This window comes from Hakea prostrata, chromosome 1 (assembly GCF_041222555.1).
Source record: "Hakea prostrata isolate BN-2017 chromosome 1, UWA_Hpros_2, whole genome shotgun sequence".
NCBI classification, from domain to species: domain Eukaryota; kingdom Viridiplantae; phylum Streptophyta; class Magnoliopsida; order Proteales; family Proteaceae; genus Hakea; species Hakea prostrata.
Genome location: NC_142600.1, coordinates 1,898,617 through 1,918,971, shown reverse-complemented (window position 1 = coordinate 1,918,971; position 20,355 = coordinate 1,898,617). Strand labels below are relative to the sequence as shown.

The 20,355-nt window shown below is 39.7% G+C and overlaps 2 protein-coding genes across 2 annotated transcripts; one reads left to right on the top strand and one right to left on the bottom strand.

Annotated features, from left to right (window-relative positions):
- The first annotated feature begins 1,187 nt into the window (after positions 1 to 1,187).
- On the top strand, positions 1,188 to 13,798 carry RH39. Its single transcript, XM_089154234.1, has 9 exons — positions 1,188 to 1,810; positions 2,632 to 2,727; positions 2,819 to 3,007; positions 3,780 to 3,920; positions 10,701 to 10,841; positions 11,683 to 11,825; positions 12,339 to 12,468; positions 12,592 to 12,640; positions 12,877 to 13,798. The coding sequence occupies exons 1-9, from the start codon at positions 1,280 to 1,282 to the stop codon at positions 13,386 to 13,388; spliced, it is 1,932 nt and encodes a 643-aa protein (XP_089010360.1). The 5' UTR covers positions 1,188 to 1,279; the 3' UTR covers positions 13,389 to 13,798.
- A 165-nt stretch (positions 13,799 to 13,963) lies between these two features.
- LOC149026556 (uncharacterized) lies at positions 13,964 to 19,222 on the bottom strand. The gene is made up of 2 exons (XM_089154224.1): positions 15,672 to 19,222; positions 13,964 to 15,116 (listed from the first exon to the last, which is right to left on the bottom strand). Exons 1-2 carry the CDS (start codon positions 18,526 to 18,528, stop codon positions 14,713 to 14,715), a joined length of 3,261 nt encoding a protein of 1,086 aa, XP_089010350.1. The 5' UTR covers positions 18,529 to 19,222; the 3' UTR covers positions 13,964 to 14,712.
- Between the last annotated feature and the right edge of the window lie 1,133 nt (positions 19,223 to 20,355).

Genomic DNA, 20,355 nt, shown 5'->3' with positions numbered 1-20,355 from the left:
ATAAACTTTGACTTTTGCCTTCTTGATATGGATGATAAGAATTATAAACATGCGTAATTGGATATTCAAACTATTTTAACATAACTTCTTTTCTTGCATGAGATAGGAGATTTGATTTTCGCCCATATGACAGAATTTTGTTACCCACACGACTCCAAAATCGTGACACGTAGATAAAAGCATTTATTTAGTAAGGATAAGGCACTCAAAAGTAAGGGTATAATCGGTCGGTAATTCGGTACGGTACCATCTTTGAATACCGAAAATATCGTGACATGTAGATAAAAGCACTTATTTAGTAAGGATAAAGCACTCAAAGGTAAGGGTATCAATCGATCGGTAATTTGGTACGGTACTAACTTTGAATACCGGAAATAGAACCGTACTGTACTGAATTTAAACGGTACGTTACAGTTTCAGTATTTAGAAAACGGTTCGGTACAGTTTCGGTATTATATCGGTATAGGAAAATGGTTTAAACACGGTATCTAATTGTGCGGTACAATTTTGGTATGAATGAATTTATGCCACTGTTGTTATTAGTTCATTAAGATCCTAATAAAATTGTGATCAGCCAATCAATATAATTTGAAATTAAGAGAGATAAAGCAAATAAATCTAATTAACAAAGACAAAACAAATAAATCTAAGAAGATGAGTGAATGATAAAACGAAAAATTAAAATAGGGAATTAAAGATATGGTAAAGGTAAAGTGTTTTAATTGTAAAATTACAATTTATATTCCTTAATTTGGTACAGTACCAATTTGGTACAGAAAAAATTCGGTTTCGGTACATATCATACTGAATTTTGAATGGTACGGTGACGGTGCGGTTCGGTACGACTTAACGGTTTCGATATGCAATTGACACCCTTACCCAAAGGTAGAATTTAATCCTCAAGATTAAAAACATCTAAACCTAATGGAGAATGAAAAATGGCTAAAAAGTTGTCTTATGTCTAAAAGTGAATATTCTGTCAACATCTCATTAGGATTTTAGCCAATTTTTGTCTTTTAATTTTTTATATTTTTATTGGGTTTAGGTTTTCATTTTTGTTGTTAAATTTTTTTATCGGGTTTAGATTTTTACCAAAAAAGAAAATCGGGTTTGGATTGATTTCTTTCCACGGATGCAAATGCATTATGATCCTGATGGTTTCTGTTTGTCACGTTTATCGTGGATTTTAACATTCTAAGAATAGACATTTTCACATCAGCGACCTATATTGGTGTTCGCTCTGCTCTTTGCAGAGGCTGGTTCATCAGCTCCAGCAGCCATGGGAGCATGTACGGGAAGAACACTCCTGAGCCTCTCATTCTCCTCTAACCTTCTCGCTCATTCTCTTTTCTATGGCGCAAGGTTCCCACTTGCGAGAAGATCACCATCTAGGGTTTTTCTGGGGTTTAGGCCTCTTTGCTCCTCCACAGCCACGGCCACCGCCACAACGATAGATGAACAGGACCAGGTGTTCCAACCCATGAAGCATTCAATCCTTCTCGAAAGACTGAGGAATAGACACCTTAAAGATTCTTCAAAAACCCAACAAAGCAGAGTACCACCTGTTCCTTCTCTTGCGAAGGATGAGGATAAACCATCGAACAAGCACCAGATTACGAAGGTTGTTTCGTCTTTTCATGAATTGGGTTTGACGGAGGAGGTAATGGGTGCTGTAGACGAGCTCGGCATTTCTGTTCCCACAGAGATACAGTGTCTTGGAATCCCTGCCGTGCTTGAGGGGATGAGTGTGGTCTTGGGATCTCACACTGGCTCTGGGAAAACTTTGGCTTACATGTTGCCCTTGATTCAGGTACTCATATTATTTTATTGTAATACTCCATTTATTGAAATATGCTACTTTATCTTCTGTATCATTATTAGGCCTTTTCTCCCAAGAAATTCATTTTGTAATATGCAATTTGCTTATGTTTATGTCTGTTTGGTAATTTTGATTCTGGAGGTACACTCTCGCAAGTATTTTTGGGTTCTATTGATGTTTTCTATTTACTGGGGTCCTTTTTCTGGTGTGTGGTTTCGGATGGTTTCCTCCTCTCCCAGTCTTATGTTGGCATTCTCAGTTTTATATTTATTGGTTAAGTTTATGAGATAAAATCTGCCGGTTAGAGAATTTATGAGATAAACAAAGATCTCGATAGGTTAGAAACTGGGCGCTACGTAAGAATTGTAGGATTCATGAATGTTTTAGACTCCCATATTGTCCTTGCATTGCTGTATATCAGCCGGGTAACTGGCTTATGAAAAACATACCACTGAAATGAGGTAACTAGGTGATGTAAGAGTACAGAATCCATTATGGGCATCCAATTTGTATTCTTCCACCTCATTTGAAGTTCTCTGGGTAATATAAATCCATATGTAAGCAAACTCAGCGCACTCTTTGTTTGAATATGCTATTGGAAGGGATCCAGTTGTTAATGTGTATATTTATACCAGTTTGAACTGTGAATTTTACATTTCATTTGTTTCTGAATTTCTTATTTGTTGGTGACTCTTCATATTTTAACTCTTTATTAAGACATGTGCTGAATCAACCAATTAGTCAATGTTCTTCAATATATTTGTCTTATCAATAAAAGGTTAAAGTTGCTTATATGGACCTTTGTTTTGTAGCTATTGAGACAGGATGAAGCATTATATGGTATGCTTATTAAACCTAGACGCCCTCGAGCTGTTGTGCTGTGCCCTACAAGGGAACTGTGCGAACAGGTGCTTATTTGTTTTGCAGAAGACATATTGATTATTCTTCTAAGTTCCCATGGTTGCACATCTAATGATAAGTTATCATTGATCTTTTCAGGTGTTTCGTGTTGCTAAGTCTGTAAGTCATCATGCACGATTCAGGTCTACCATGGTAAGTGGTGGTGGACGTTTAAGACCCCAAGAGGAGTCTCTAAACATTCCAATTGACATGGTTGTTGGGACTCCTGGGAGGGTTCTTCAACATATTGAAGAAGGGAACATTGTTTATGGTGAAATAAAATATCTGGTAAGTTTAAATAATTATGTAGTTTATCCTCTGTAACCGTCATATGCATTTTTTTAACAGTATTATGTGCAAATTTCAGTGATACGAATTTACAGACTTTTTCCTGAGTAAAGTATTCCGTTAGGGCAGAAAAGAAGTAATAATTAGAGAAAAAGGTTTCTTACAAGTAATTAATTCCTTTTAATTATCACAAGCCCTTCCTTCTAGTCTGATGAACTATAGGAAACAACTTGCTTGATATTGGGAAGCATATCCCAAGGAAGATTTTTTATATTTTTTCCTGTGTAAATCACAGGTCCATATATAGATCTAGCAGCCACTATAATGACATATTTATTTAGCTTTATCTGTGATTATGGTATAATAGTCTTCATACCGGCTCAACAGAAGTTGTGAAAAATTAGCACCTCATAATATAATAATAGTCTTTGAAAGTCCTCTGGACAACTGCAGGGAGACATCAAAGGGTGACACTAGTGGCTAAGTGTATACATGATCATATTTTGGTTTGAGCCACTGACAACCCTTTATGTCTTGCTGTAGCCAATGAATATGCAAAATCCAAAGGCACAAGATGTTTATTTTAAGACATATTTTTGGAGACTCACTAATTGCTATATATGATAAACCTCAATGCCCAGAATGTAAATAAAATATTTTAGTTTATTTTATTTCAGCTTACATTGGATGCAACACCTTGTTTCATGGTTTGAGGTTTGAGTTTGACCTTTCTAGCTTGGACGTGCTAATGAAATTTGTGATCTCGTGATAGGTGTTGGATGAGGCTGACACCATGTTTGATCATGGCTTTGGTCCTGACATTCGTAAATTTCTTGCACCACTGAAAAATCGTGCATCAAAACCTGATGGTCAAGGATTTCAAACTGTTCTGGTTACTGCAACAATGTCAAAGGTATGCTGGTTTGAACTGTTGTGCAAGTGGATAGACAAGATGTGTACCACCTGTTTATGATGTGAACTTTGGAACTTTATTCTTGTCAGCATTATGCTCGGAAGCAACAATATTCTATTATTTGCTCAGTTTAGCATTCTGGACTGTTTTGAAGGGAACACCTTCGAAACCAATTTATTGAGTGTCCTGATATATGATGTCGATACGCTGATATTGCATATCGATTGATTGGCCAAAATTTTTGATTTCATTGTGGCATTGTGCATCTATTGTGAATAATTATGTTTTAGCATTTTTTATATGCTCTTAAGGTATCACCTCTAGATCCAGGATATGTAATGCCGATAAGTAGTTGTGCAATCAATTGACTACTGAATTAGAACTTTTTTTGAGCATGACTGATACTCTATTGACGTGCCAAGCATTAAATCTGTTGTGAATACCAAGATGGCTGGGGTATCTATGGATTATAATGGATATGCCTTTGAATTGGTTAGAAGTAAAACTCCTGGACTCAAAAAGTATAATGTGTTCTGTGACAGTATTCTGTGCATGATTTTCCTATAGTTACTGTCTTCAGATGCTCCATTGGGTATCTCAGGCTAGAAGAGTTCATGTGGAATACTCCATACTATGATTTTCAAATGCTTCATTTAAGGATAGATATTGGGGTAGTGTACCACAAACTTCTCTTATGTTTGAATAGAAGACATTATCTAGCTGTAGGAGACCACACATTTGCTGCCATGGGCCATTAACCCAAACATGAGATGGGGGATGATGTAAATCAAAGCATGAACAAGAGAGGAACCAAAATATAGGGAGAAACCAGTGCCAAAGGCTTCCACACAAGTAGAGTCCTGTTTTTTTTTTGGTTTCGGGGGGTGGGGGGTGGGGAGCAATTATCTTATGCAACCTTATCTCAGCAATCTTTGCTGAGAGAGGCTGTTTATGATGCCTTGGCCTCACGTGTGAACCAACCATTGCACCAAGGCCCGCTCTTGAGGAACCAAAATAGAATTCAGCAAAAATTTATTCATCCAAAAAAAGAAAAAAAAATCAGCAAGAAGTTACCTTTCACATAGACATTACCACGTTTCCGTCACATGAACAGCATCACAGAAATACTTCCTTGGTGGGATTCTTCTAGAAGACCCAAGTTGAAGATCAAATCTGCCCTCTATTTTGTCTTATCTAGAGACCAACTCAGCTATGACTTCTAGGCTGATCTACTTCTATTTTTACTTTTATGTTGGTTGTTTAACAAGAAACAAGTTAGGGTTTAGCAAGTCCCCTTTCCACATCTAGTTTTCTATTTTTGCGTTCAATCCTTTCTGGTTGTAAGCCTCTGAATTTCAACTTCAATTTTTTTTAGTACCTTGGACAATCTAGATAAAGGGGCCATCAGTCATATTTTTCTACAGTTTTAATAGATGGAATTGCAGCTTGCTTGAGATTTGAGATAGATCTTTGTTTCAACAGCTGAGATAGTTGTGCGTTAGAGGTGCAAGGCTATGGTAGCCACATATCCAGTAATCAATCTAGTCCAGGTTTTGTCAGTATAATGACTTCCTCATTGATGATCGAATCTTCCCTTTGATGGTCAATTGAGTTTGAGTCCAATCCATTGGTTGGGTTTGATTACATCTCTGAGTTTCTGTATCTGAATTTAACCTTCTAATTCTGAGATCTGTTGATGTTTCAGCAACTAGTCGGCATCTTTGGCTGAGATTTTGAAGGTTCATGACTTCAGTCAACCCAATAAGACCTACATTCAATTGGTCCATCATCTGAGTTGCAGAGTTACTAAACCTGCTGCTGGTCATTTTCTGGTTAATATCTTTGCTCTAACCTACCAATATGGCTATGTAACTATCGTATTCTAGAGTACTTCGGTCAAACTTCTCCTACATTGGGACTGTTTTAGGAATTTAGGAAACCAAAGAACCACTGAAGGTACATTTTCCTATCACTTCTACTGTTTTAGGGGAGTGAGGTTTTTGGTGTAGATTTTTAACTTATCACCATTTCACTCCTTTAGGGGAATATACAGAAACACTGATGGTTATAATTAACGAATGCAGCACAGAGTCATTGTTTTGCTTATTCATTTAATGATCACTTCATGAGTACCAAATGCTTAAAGGCAAGTGTATGGGTTTCCCGACGTTTGCAATTCGATGGGCTTTCTGTTGTGCAGTATAAGCATGTGAAGATTATTTGTATACGGTACAACAACAACAGCACCACAGGCCTTATCCCAGCTAAATCGGCTGGCTACATGGACCTTTGCATTCAAATCAATTCCAGGCTATACTAGATACAAGGCATGCATATCTTTTCTTACCACTTTGCCCTCAGCGCCTTTAGTCCCTTCAATTCGGATTAAGTCACTCCTCCATATGGGGTTAAAGGCCTTTGTTGAACATGGCCGTGCCATCTTAAATGACTTTGTCGTATCTTATCACTTATTGGAGCTACTTCCAGTCCAACTCTGATATGATTATTCCTTACTTTATCTTTTTTACTTTTGCCATTGATCCATCTCAATATCCTGATTTCCTTTGTAATGAATTACCTATATGATGCTTTTTCATAGCTTCAATACTCTACACCGTACAGGATAGCAGCTTGTATGATGGTTCAATAAAAATTTCCTTTGAGTTTCAAAGGAATGCATTGATCGCATAACACCCCGGATGCACCTCTCTATTTCGGTCAGCCTATTTTAATTCTTTGGAAAAATCTTTATTTATGATTAACCAAGATACTTAAAATAATTGCTTTGTGGAATCTCTTTCTCAAGTTTTACCTCCTCATTATCTGTCCGAGCATAACTGAGTTACAAACTAGATATCCTGTATTTGTTCAACTTGGATTAAAACTTTTTGACTCCAAAGTTTATCTCCATATCTTTGACCTGACATTAATCCTTGCTGGCCAACAAACAGACACACCAAAGCATACCCGGAACCTCTCTTGGATGTCCTATTAACCATCCTGGTGCAAAATGAGGCTTAAGCTGACGTTGTGTAACCCGTTGTACTGGGATCCTGCCTTCCCCCACCTTCTTCCTGTCCTCCTTGTTGTTCCTTTTGCCCACTTTTTTGGGCTTTTCTTCTCTCTTGCCTTCTCTCTGACTCTCTGGCTTTTTTGGCCTCTAGATTTATGAGATCCTTGTTCCTTTTCCTTCTCCTTGTATGGAGCTGTTTCTCCCTTTTCTGTTTTCTGGCCGTCTGCTTGGCTGCCTCTGTTGTTCCCTTATCTGCCTTTGTTCTCCTGGTGTGTGCGAGTCGGGCTTGGCCTGGTTGCTTCTCCCTTGGTCTTCCTTCCTCGGGGTTTTGCTTTCTTCGTCCTGCTTCTTGTGTCTGTCTTGGTCTTGGGTCTTTGGGTTTTGTTCTTTCTTCGTGGTTTCTCTGATTCTTGTGGGTGTTTCTTGGCTGGTATCTGTTTCTGCTCGTCTTGTCCTCCCTCCTCCGGCTTTGCTGTTTTGCTCTCGTGTTCTGTTTTCTTGTTTCTTCTTCTGCGGTTTTTCGGGGTTCGTTTGGTTTTTCTTTCTTCATTGTCTGGTGTTCTCCTTCTTTTGCTCTTTCCTTTGGTTTGTTTTCTGGGTTTGTCTTGGTCCTGGTGTTTTCGTCTTGGGATGGTGTCCTTTTGGTTATTTAGACTTTTCTGGGGTTCCCTTATCTTGTTCTTCCTCACGTCTGTGATCAGCAGTATAGGCCTCGTGTTGAATCTTGAGCACTGGCGCGTTTTGCCGGTGCGCCATGATTTTCACCCTGGCCTAGATGCGAGTTCGTCGGTTATCTTTAATTTCCCTCAAAAGGGAAGAGGAAGGGCTGTACTTACTTGGAGGTGGAGGAAGGTGTTAGTGTTATTGAACTGCTGCTGGATTTCCTTTTTTATGGGCGGTGGGGGGGGGTTGTGGAGGTTTTGGGTCTTTGGCGAAGTTGCAAAAACATGAGAACCTTTAGGTGGTTGTGCTGCCAGTGCTGTCAGAGGCGAGGTACAAGAGTCGAGAGACTAGAATATGGGACGAGGGTAAATACGAGTTTGTAAAAAATACTTGAAAAAGAAGGGTAAATTTAGTATTTCAAATGTGTGTTTACTCGTCAGTTAACGTTAATCCTTCATGGCAAGGGAACGTTTGTAATTGATTTTTTTCCTGGGGTACTAGATGTAATTGATTGCAAAATGCAGGGGATCTTTATGTAATTTGCTGTTAATGAAATAAAATTGAGAGTTGAAGGAGCAAGAGTAGAAGTTGTGGGTCCCATGTAGGGAACTTGCGACAGCCATTAATTGAAGATTCTGCATAATTTTGTGAAGCTTGAAGCCTCAAGCCATCTCCAAATAAGTGCTAAAGCCCCTCCCCAACACTAGCCCCTTCCTCTTCTTCCTCTCATCCACAACCCTCCCCTACCCCACCCTAACCCTAATTCTGCTAGTACAGCCCTTTCCCTCCCATCGCAAGCCTCCCTTCCCCTTCCCATACCCTGCGGCAGCCTCTTAACCCCTTCCCCAGCTCTACATCTCTAGCCCCCTCTCCTCCCCAGCCCTTTTCCCTTTCTTTTTCTTTCTTCTTCTTCTTCCCCTAGCTTGCGGCAATTCTTGAATTTCCAGAATCCATCATGCTGACCCTTCGAATCCCCTAACCCCTTGACCTATACCCACCCCCTTGGGATCTAGACTCCCCTTCCAAAACCGTACCTTCAACCCTAAGTTACAGCCCCTCCCTTCCCCCTAAAACCCTAGAAAGTTCTGAAGTTCATCTTCTTCCTTAGAAACCCTAAAATTTCAAAATTTCTAAGTCTCTTCAACCATTCATCCAAACCCTAAACCCTTCTAGAATCAGCTTCCCTCAACCCTCACACTAACCTCAGTTCTCAAAGCCTAGAAACCCAAGAATCTTAAAAAACCCTAATTTTAAAACTCTAGATTTAAAATTCAGTTATGAAATCAAAATTGCATCAAGATTTCAGACTTGACACTCTTGAACTCTAGCTTCTAGACCCCAGTCAAACCTAACCCTACCCCATTCCCAACCCCAAAACCCCGTATCTTCCCAATTTCCCTATTCGTAGGGTGCTACAACCCTAGATTGCTGCTGATTCACCTGAAGGGGATCCTAAGGTTGGACCTAGACCTAGGGCTTGCATCAATCAATTAAACCCCAGATCCTGGTTCGCATTGCTAGGGTATTGCGCATGTTTAGTTATGACTTTATGATATTGACCAACTTAATGATCCCTGTTGTGATGTTATGTGGATACCGAGTTCAGTGATGCAGGGGAAGCCCTAGAAATTAGGGGACCTACAAGGGTCGGTTATAGGCCTTCAGGTTAGACAATTATTAATGGAAGTTCATAAATAGGGGAATTGCAAAAACAAATAATCTGATGAACATGCAAATTTAGACAATCATAGCAAAGGAAAATCAATGTCAGCCCTAATTTATGAATATAACTAAACAAGAATCAAATAGGGAAACATGGGGATGGGGATCATGGTGTTGTAACCCTAATTCGAGTGCAAGATTATCAAGAATTAAAAAAAAAGGAAAAAAGGAAAAAGCTGTCCTAGTCAAGATCGGAAGATCCTGCTTCTAACATAAAAATACAGCAAATAAAGAACCCTAGAATTAATGCAAAAAATGATAACTGTGATATGAAATAACTAACCAAAAATAAAAAAGGAAATAATAATACTTGCTGCTTCTTGATGAGGCTGCAAAAACATTGGTTAGGATGATAATCATAAAGAAATAGGGGTAGGGTTTATGCTGTGGGAATAAGGGAAACAAGAATTAGGAGGTAGAAGACTACAGGAAAGGAAACTGAGGCAGCCATCAATGTCAAACGGGGAAAAAAATTAAAATTATTAGTAACAGAAAAAAAATGCAGCACGGGTGGGAGCAGCAGATTGCCGAAGGGAAAGAAGAGAAGAAAGACCAAGAAAACTATGGGCTGGGCGGAGGACTGCCGTTGGGATGGCAGGGTAGAAGAATAAGAGAAGCAGCAACGAAAAGACAGAAAGAACAGAAGCTGGACATGAGAAAGAAGAGGGGTGGGGGCCAGAAGCAAACAAGAGTAGAGAGAAAACAGTGGAAAGAAAGCTTACGTTAGGGAGGAAGAGGGAGTTTCCCACCAGGAGAGAGGAATTTCCTGCCCAAAGAAACTTCTGAAATTTTCTATTCAATCAATGATAGTTTGAATGCTTCCAATACAATGCCTTCAAAAAATTGTCATCCCAACCCTACAATTAGAATTCCCTAGGAAACCATAAATTGCTTTCTACTCATATCTAATACTAAGGGGCAAAACTGGAAACCCCAAGTACAGTTAAGTAAAATAACTGATTGGTTAATTACTTAATTATGACCCGTTCATCAACCCAAAACCTGATTAAATATAATCAATCCTAAATCGAACCGAATCAAACCAACCCACAAAGGGGGGGGACCTTAAAATAAAGCCGCAAAATTGCCTATGGGCAATGTTCCTTGTCGAACCATAGGACTCTGGCAATGCGATAGCCTTTTAACTTGTTGTCAACCCACATACGTGCTGCCTTGCACTGATCCCAACCCCTGTGTTGCTGGTAGACTGAACTGTAGTCTAAGGCTGTTGTCCTCATCAGATTCCTATGGTGAAATCTACTGAAGTCTTAAGCATCTTGGTGATTTTTATCCTCATTAATGATATTCTCCACAGTTCTGATCTGTGCATCAACATTGTGTTTTGGGGAGTTGAAATTTCTAACCTTTTCATGGTGTTACAGGCAGTGCAGAAGTTGATTGATGAGGAATTCCAAGGTATAACTTATTTACGGACTTCAACGTTGCACAAGAAGATTGCATCTGCTCGTCATGATTTCATCAAACTTTCAGGTTCAGAAAACAAGCTGGAGGCATTGCTACAGGTTTGTTATTAAGCCAAATATTTTATAATGTTGTGGTGTGGTAGGAGGTCAATGAGGTGGCTTGGTTGAGTCTGTACAAATACAAATTTTCACAACCTAATAATTGTTTGGAATCTGGGCCCATCATGATAAAGATAAACACAAGAAGCGTGTTGTATCTACATTCCTTATTATTTGTTCATTCATTGCTTTTCATTCGCTTATGTATACTACCCAACTTCACACTACTCAACTGATATTCCATAAGAATGGACTTCCATTCTTGTGAACTTCATTACAAGATGCTCACCTAGCTTTACCCGTTCTTTGTGACCATCTATGTTGAGATAAGATTCCTATCCTTGTGTGAGCTTTCTTCCAAGCTGTTTTTGGTGTCACCACCTGCTGTGTGGCTCTTGTTGAGGTTGTTTGTTCTGTTGAATTAGCATAAATCTAGTAATGCATTCCTTGGTCATTTTTGTGTGCAAGTACTTAAAACAGTTTTGGTAACTCAATTAATGAGAAAGAATGACAGGATAGCTGCTGGCACAGATACAATTGGTCTTCCTTCAAAAGGACCAAGACTTTTTATTTATTTATTAAAATTAGTTATATGGTGCTGTCTTAATATTGAACACACTGGTTTGCAAGAGGTCTCTTTGATTTCTAGGGTGAATTAAATGTACATGCCCACTATCTATTCAGTTCATATGTGTAGATGATTTATAGGTCTTCTGTGTGTTTATGAGTACTACTAGCTTATCTGTAGTCACGTGGTGGAGTAAATAGTTTTACTACTGCAATGCAACTAGTATTCCTTGTCTTAAAGTGGCTAATTATCTTGCGGTATGTGCTGTTGTAGGTTCTTGAGCCAAGTTTGGCAAAAGGAAACCGTGTAATGGTGTTTTGTAACACCTTGAATTCTAGTCGTGCTGTGGATCACTTTCTTGGTGAGAATCAAATTCTAACTGTTAACTACCACGGGGAGGTGCCAGCAGAACAAAGGTGAAATAGTTGTTGCTGGTATTATTTTCTTTATGAACGTGGGTTCTTTTGAATTTACACTTTTGCAAGCATCTTTTCACCCCCTCCCTCCAAATAATTAATATTCAAAATAGATAACTTGGTAATCGGTTGAACGTGTTATTCTGTCTAAAGATTTCCTCCAACATTTAGCAGTTTTTAAATTCATTTTTTTTCCTTTGAGGAGGGGTGAGAGGGTGCCCAATTGGGCTTTGTAAAAGGTCCACATGCTGCAACTGAGCTAATCTTATTCTAGGTTGTCCAGGTTGCGATAATCTGTGTGACATGAACTCATCTTATATAGTGCTTCCAACATGCATTGGGTGAATATTTTCTATTGTTATTCTCGCATACCTTTATACTGCATTTTCTTTAGTTTCTTTCCTCCAAAAGGTGACAGCAATTCTGCCACCTAAAAAGTTAGAGAAGAAAAATTAATTCACTATTTGCTACATCTCTGTCTGCCACTTCACAATAATGCTCTCCTGTGTCCAGGGTTGAAAATCTCAAAAAGTTCAAAAGTGAAGATGGCGATTGCCCAACATTGGTGTGCACTGATTTAGCTGCTCGAGGACTGGACTTGGATGTTGATCATGTTATCATGTTTGATTTTCCTTCAAATTCGGTAATTATTGTCGCGCTCAAGTTATCATTTTGCACACTGGTTTGTTAATTTATTATTCATCGTTGCACTTCATCTTGCCCCCTGGTAGTTGCTGCTACCTAACTTTTCCTTGTGAATGTTTAGATTGACTACCTTCATCGCACTGGTAGAACTGCTCGCATGGGTGCCAAAGGTGAGCTGCCTATCAATGAAAAATCTATATGATAGTAGAACTTCTGAAATCTTTTTAAGTTGGTTATTTGCTTCTTATTTATGATTAACGTAGTGGGAGTTGACCAGTTATGAGGAACTGTCATTCTTCAGTGGAAGAGAAAACTCTTTGACACTTTTCTCATTCAGTGATAGCTAACTACTTGATTGAAGGCATTCGTAGAAGATTCTGAATCAAAGTGATTGCATCTTTATCAGGTAAGGTTACCAGTCTAGTTGCTAAGAAGGACGCACCATTAGCCATCCGTATTGAGGAGGCCATTAGGAAGAATGAGAGCTTGGAATCTCTGACTTCAGAAAATGTCAGAAGGGATGTTGCTAAGGAACGCATCCAAGTTCAGCGGCATATGATAAAAGCATCAAATCAGAAAAGCAAGAGTGTCACAGCCACAAAATCCTCAAATCTGAAAAGCAAGAGTAGTCCAACAACAAAATCCTCAGGAGCCCGTGGAAAGGTGGGAGGCATCCAGACTGGAGGACAAAAGATCACCACAGCCAAAATTGGAAAAACAACTACAAAAAAGGCAGTTCAGGCACCTAAGATGTCCAAGTCGGCCCATCCAAGTGGCTCTAGAAAAGTTACTTCAGGTGGGAAGAAACAAACAGAACACAGAAAATCTGGTTTCAAGTCTTCCAAATCATCAAAGATTAGTGTTGTTGGGTTCAGGGGACGTTCTTCATCTGCACAGAAAGGATCATTGAGGAGTTGACTAGGGATTCAACAGCTTTAATATGCTGCCTTTGTAATTATTGTGCAATTTAAGTCTTTATTTTGTTTTGATTATCAATTTTTTTAAGTTATTGTGTCTGGACTCCCTCTCCAACCTCCTTGCTGTATGAATCCCTTGGGTCTTGATTGCACAGTTTTGAAGCACTAAGGAAGGGGTTACACCTGTATTAGATGTGTTTTGCCTTCCTTTTTCAGTTAGATATTAAGTAAAGCAACAAGAAGGCTTTTAGGGAAAGCAATGTAAAATGAAATGCGAAGAAATTACAAAGGAACCGTTGATGTGCTTTGTTATTGGGAAAATTATATGACTTTTCTTAACATGTTCAAGAGGGAGATTCACTTCTGATCCTTTGTACATTGCTTGTTGTAACGTGTAATGGGCGAAGCCTCTAAGGGGGCTGTATCTGTTACTCTTGTCTCTTGCACGCGGCACGGGGACCATGCACCCATCAGAGGCACAAGATGGCATTTGGGATGTCTCCTCAGGTCCATTCTGTGAAAAATGCAAACTTCAGTGGAAGCGTTGAATTGGGTCTCTTTTCCTAAAAGCAAATTGAGTAGAATTCACTAGGGATGAGAACAAATGGAACGAAATATCGAACTTTATCTTTGTGGGATTTCTTGGGAATAGAACAAACGGAAACTTGGAAATATTGAACCTTGTCTTCCCCAAATCTTCTTTTCTCACACAAATCACTTTTGAAAATCCTTGAGTGCGGCTAGTTCTTGAGAATGAGAGACAGAAGCCACTAGTTGACCAGGCACGTGCAAAGGGCAGCACAGGCGTGGGCATTTGCTTCCTTGTCTCCTCCACGGCCTGCATCATTGGGCCTACGAACCAGATAAGTGTCTTTGATTTTCCAGAATTCCTTTTTTCCTTACTTTCATCCCATGGGGTTCAGCTCTTCTTTTAAATGTCTTATGGTCCATGTTCCATTTTGTACTCTCATTCACAACATTTATGTTTCATTAGCCCCCTCCAAGTCTTTTCTTCTTGCTCTGTCTCTGCAAAATTATTTTGGTCCAACAATCAATAATGCTTGGTTTATTTTGTTATGGAGGACCCATTGCAACAGAAGAAGAAAATGAGAGACGAAGACATGTAAACAACCATCCGACAATTTTTTTTTTTACTTCTATCTTCTTGGAATCTTTAGTTCTGTACAAATGAGAACCAAGACAACCAACAGCAACCAAAATGAATAGTTCCAATTAGAACTTCCTCCAGCTTTTTACTACCCATTCGAGATCTCCCTTTAGCATGGACAGGTCAAACAAATCTTAGCTGAGAGATTTGTAGGAAACTAAACAAGGAGAGAATCTTTCAACTTGGAACTGGCGGCTGTTTTCTGAAGAGGTTTTGAAGTCTTCCCCCATTCTTCAGGTGGGCTCTTCACCTCCGTCAACAATGCAACCACTTCCTTCATGGTGGGTCGCTCTGATGGTAATGAGTTCACACAAAACATTGCAATCCCGAGTGTTTGCAGCATCTCCTGCACCATCTGGTCCGGTAAGCCTTGGAGCTTAGAATCCAAAATGGTAATAGCAGGCTCAAAGCTCCCCATCTTCCTCTTTACCCACTCTACTATATGGAGCCCATCACCAACATTGGACTCTACCGCACTACGGCCACTAAGAATCTCTAGCAAAACCACCCCATAACTGTAGACATCACTCTTCTCTGTTATGTTCATTGTGTAGCCATATTCTGCCAGAACCATATAAATTTTCTAATTAAAATTACAAGTCAGGTCAAGCTAGATGCATCATTGAAGAAAAGGTAAATTCAGAAGATCAAGAGTGTGACTACTTTGACCCAGCATCAAACATAAGCATCAGGGATCACAAAAGATACTAAACTCAGATGATATAAGCTGAAAGGAAAGTAAATCTTAAGCATGAGCTGGAATCTAAGATCACCCAAGAAAGCAGACCATTTTACATAATTTACCTAGGAGAAACTCCACATTTTGTTATATTCACAGAGATCTCCAACCTCAAGAATCAGACAGACAATGAATCGGATTGGCAGAATACAAGTTTGGAAGGTCCCAGTCACCCAACCATTGGATGGTTAACATACTCAAATTTGGCAGGATGATAAGGGGGGGAAAAGAAAGAAAAAAAATCAACGCCTGAGTGGTGTTCACAGGAATAAGGAGCTTACGCATTTTTGTTAAAAAGAAAACATAGATCAATACATGAACATGTAAGAAGGAATGAAAGATTAGGTAACAAAAACATGAACAATGTAAATACTTGCCTGGTGCAATATATCCATAAGATCCTGCAACCCTTGACATGGTGTGGTGATAATTGGGAGAGGTCATCAACTTGGCCAGTCCAAAATCTGCCAGATATGCCTCAAACTTGGAATCCAGCAGTATATTATTGCACTTGACATCCCTGTGGATGATTGCGGGCACACAATCATGATGAAGATAGGCAAGACCTTGTGCAGATCCTACAGCAATCTTATACCTGGTCTCCCAGTCCAAGTTCCTGTTCCCCTGTAATAGCTGTTGAAGGTTCCCTGTAGGAATGTAGTTATAAAGCAAGAGCTTAACACATTTATTTGAACAGTAACCAAGAAGCTTGACTATGTTTCGATGGCGGATGTGTCCAAGAATTTGAATTTCGGCGGCAAAAGAATCCATAGGTTTTTCTTCCTTCTTAGTCTTCCAGAGCTTCTTTACAGCTATTAGTTCTCCACCAGGCATCTCAGCTCTGTAAACAATTCCAGAACAACCTTTCCCAATGACATTCTCATCTTTCAGACACTCAAGAATGTTTTCGATGCTGAAATTAAGCCTCTGAAATGGGATAAAAGTCCATGGATATAAGTAATCTTCAGCGTCCGTTGAAGAGGCTGATGAAACTGAGGTGTCAGACATGTACTTCTGATTACGAGATAAAAGAAGCCAATATGCCAGAATAGCCATCACTACCGATACCAGAGTTACAGATATTACAGCAACAATTTTGGCAGACTCTGGATCACTTCGCTGAAGAATCCTCGAAGAACAAGTAGACCCATCAAACGATTCACAGAGCTTTGGGTTCTGGATGTATGAGTTTGAAGACAGAGTCCTAAAGAATGGAGTAACGGGGATTGGCCCAGAGAAATTGTTGAAGGAAATATTCAGAGAAGTGAGACTAGTTAAGTGACCCAGAACTTGGATTCCCCCGTCGAACATGTTACTGGACAGATCAAGTGACTGCAACTGAGCTAAACCTGACATCTGTTCAGGAATTTTTCCTGTGAACCTGTTTGACCTCAAGTCCAAACTAATTGTCAAGCTTGTCACTAAACCAATTTCTGGGGGTATTGGACCGGAGAGGCTGTTGAAACTCAAATCGAGTAGTGTTAGTTTCTGTAAGCTCTGAATAGACTTGGGAATCAACCCAGTGAGTAAGTTATTGTTGAGAATTAGCTTGTTCAGGTAACTGAAATTTCCAATACTCCAGGGAATTTCACCTTTGAAACTGTTCCTGCTTAGATCAAGCTGCTCCAAATTTGCAAGCTCTCCCAACTGAGACGGGATTTCTCCAGTTATAAGGTTGCTGTGCAAATCCAATAGCTCAAGAACCGTGATATTGGCAATCTCAATAGGAAGTTCACCAGAGAAGTGATTGATGTACAAGTCAAGAAAGACAAGATTTTGTAACTGACCTATTTCCTTAGGAATCTGACCTGAGAGCCGGTTCTCTCCAAGCCTCAGCCTCACAAGAGACTGGCACTCTGAAATGCTTCGAGGCAACCCACCCGACAATGAATTCCCCAGAAGCAGAAGCTTGCTCAGCTTCTTCAAACCAAAAATCTCTTCTGGGATTGACCCAGTGAGTTTATTCCTCGAAAGATCAAGAGCGTAAAGCTCTGTGCAGTTTCCAAAAGAAGAAGGGATAGTTCCAGAAACTGAATTACCCCACAAGAATAAACTCTGCAAAAATTTCAACTTACCAACCTGCCACGGAATAGGTCCTGATAACTGGTTCTTATCAAGCTGAAGAGTAGTTAGGCTTGTACAGTTGCTTAACTGCCAGGGAATTGGACCTGTGACTGAATTATCTGATAAATGAAGCTGCTCAAGAACCACAAGTTTCCCGAAATCAGATGGGATTTCACCAGAAATATCATTTGCTGAAGCGTCAAGGACTACAAGAGATGAACAGTTAGAGAGCTCAGCTGGGATTGATCCGGTAATGGAATTTCCCCAAAGAAGCAAGCTTGTAAGCTTCTGCAGCTTGCCTAGTTGAGGTGGGATTGAACCAGTGAGCTTGTTCATATGCAGATACAAATTTCTGAGCTCCGAACACAAACCCAGTTCAGGTGGAATCGAACCAAATATCTCGGTATCGTAAATAGCTAACGTCTGAAGATTGATCAAATTGCCAATTGTTGAGGGTATCACACCAGAGAGCGCAGTTGCGGCAGCGCCGAAAGTGGTGAGATTGGTGAGTAATCCCAACCGAGGAGGTATCTCTCCCGTCAGGTATGGATTTCCTCCTACACGAAACTCTTGAAGGGAAACCAATGAACCCAGTTCTGAAGGTATGGAACCATTCAAGATATTGTCTTGGAGACAGAAAACTTGCAGGGACGAAAGGTTTGACAGTTGCTGAGGAATGCGACCCGAGAGACGATTTGAATTCAAAAAGAGGAACTGAAGCGACGTGAGCATGCCGAGCTCCGGTGGAATGGAGCTCGAGAGAGAATTGGAGGAGAGATCAAGAATGCGGAGATGGGTGAGCAGACCCAAGGAGGGAGGAATGGGACCAGATACATTGGTGGTAGACAGATTGAGAAGCTGAAGAGATGAAAGAGTAGAGAGCTGAGAAGGGAGTGAAGAGAGGTTCAGGAATGTGTTTGGGACAGAGAGTGAGATGACTCGGTTTTGTGGAGAGCATGTCACGCCCTGCCATGTACAGGGTGTGGCGTGTGATGGGTTCCAAGAAGAAAGAATGGATGAAGAAGATGCAGAAGCAACATCTGCAGACGTAAGAAGGGAAAGAAGAGCTTGCCCATCTGGAGACAAAGAAGACACCAGTGTAGGTGAAATGGTTAAGAAGAAACAGAGCAGATAGCACCAGCAGCCGATGATATGGGTTGTGTTCTCCATTTGAGAGTTCAAAAAGTGGGGAAAGAAGATTAAGAAAAGAGGACGTTGGGTTGATGGTGGCGGAGCTGCTGCTACTGGTTAAAATCCACCGTAAGGGACAACATGCATGCTCAAAGTTCACACAAAGCGTGAAAATGAAATTGAATAGCTGTAAACCGTCAAGATACAGTATGTAGCAGAAGCTAAGGTGCAACCTGGTGTGGAACTGATCAGGATGGTTTCACTTCTGTACTTTGTGAGAGAGATTCTCCTTGTCAGAGAGGTGGCGCCGCCGCAGCGCCGCTGATGCTCAGTAGTGCCTATCACTGCTGCTTGTGAAGCAGATGGGTTTTACTGATCATCATCAAAGCTGAGTTCCTTCTTAAAGAATTCCCATCAGATTAGAAAGTCGAGGCTACTAGCATGTATGAACATGATAAAGCTGCTAACAGTATAAAGCTCTCTAATTGCCGAGAGTGTCTGAATGTGGTTGTTTGACATATATACAATAGCCATGGCCGTGAGAAGTGGCACGAGGGGTAAGACACTTGATGCAGAGTGCCAAAAGTGCCACTCACCAATCACAGTTCACTCTTTCCCCATTTTGTCTTGTTTTTTGGGTAAATCTCAATTCTGAGCTTATAAACCAAAATCCAAACGCACGGGAATTACTGTTTTGCAAAATTCTACGGTGATTTGAGCTCAGCTGGTGAGGGGAGATTCCATTTCAGAGCAAACCCAGAACCCATATCATGTGATTCTAAAGGGAGCTGGCAAAATGCCTAGGGAAAAGGAGATTTGATGACAATTGAAGTGAGGCTGTTTAGGGGAACGTGAAAGTAGAAAGCAGAAGCAGAATTGGAGTAAGCAACACCACTTCAATGTCTTTGTATTTTGTATTAAACATTGTTTCTGGATTAAGAAAGGATTAGGGTTTAAGGGGGCGTGAACTTAGATATGTGAATTAATTTTGAAAATTTACTGTGTAATGTGGTAAATTAAGTGATTTAAATTGATTGGGTTACCGAGGAAGAAATGGTGGGTGCGTTTTGGGACCAGAGAAGGCAAAGACACGTACGCATGAGAGAGAAAGAAAGAGAACCAGAGGGTTGAAATATATGAAAGGCACAGTTTACGATTAGGGTTTGTGTTCAGCTTTTAACCGTAGTGAAATACAAACTCCTATTCTTACCTTAAAAAAACAGACAACTTCGATTTTTGAGAAATAAGATATAATTGGATGAAAGTGATGAAATCAAACCCTAAATTGACTTGTTAGGTTTATCATAGGATTTGCTTATGAGGGGGGTTGGATACGAGGGAATTGGGAATTGGGATTGCATTTTGTAATCTTTTCAATCTAAGTATTATTTTTTGTGTAAAATTATTTATAAATATTTTTATGTTAAGAAAAACCATTTTTTTCTATTTGCAATTATGTAATTGATGAAATTCTTTCTACAAAGAATTTTAAAAATTGTGTTTACATTATAATGGCATAAGGCAAGAGGGTAACTTGAAAGTACTTATGAATAAAACTATAAAAGTAGGGGTGGGGGGTGGGGAGTGATCTCGAGAGATCGTTACAGATATGAATTATCTTAGGGCCTGTTTGGTTACATGAGTCTGAAGATTTTAAATATCTAAAGATTTCAAATATATGGAGTTATAATTTATAAAATTAAATGTTTGGTTGTAGAATGAAATCTATAGATTCATCCTAAAAAATTATTTGATCGACATGATTTTTGTGAATGTGCAAATGTATAGCTTTTTTGAAATCTCTGGATTTCACCCCTTACCCATAAATCTACAGATTCACGTTTTTAGTGTAAAAAGATGAATCTC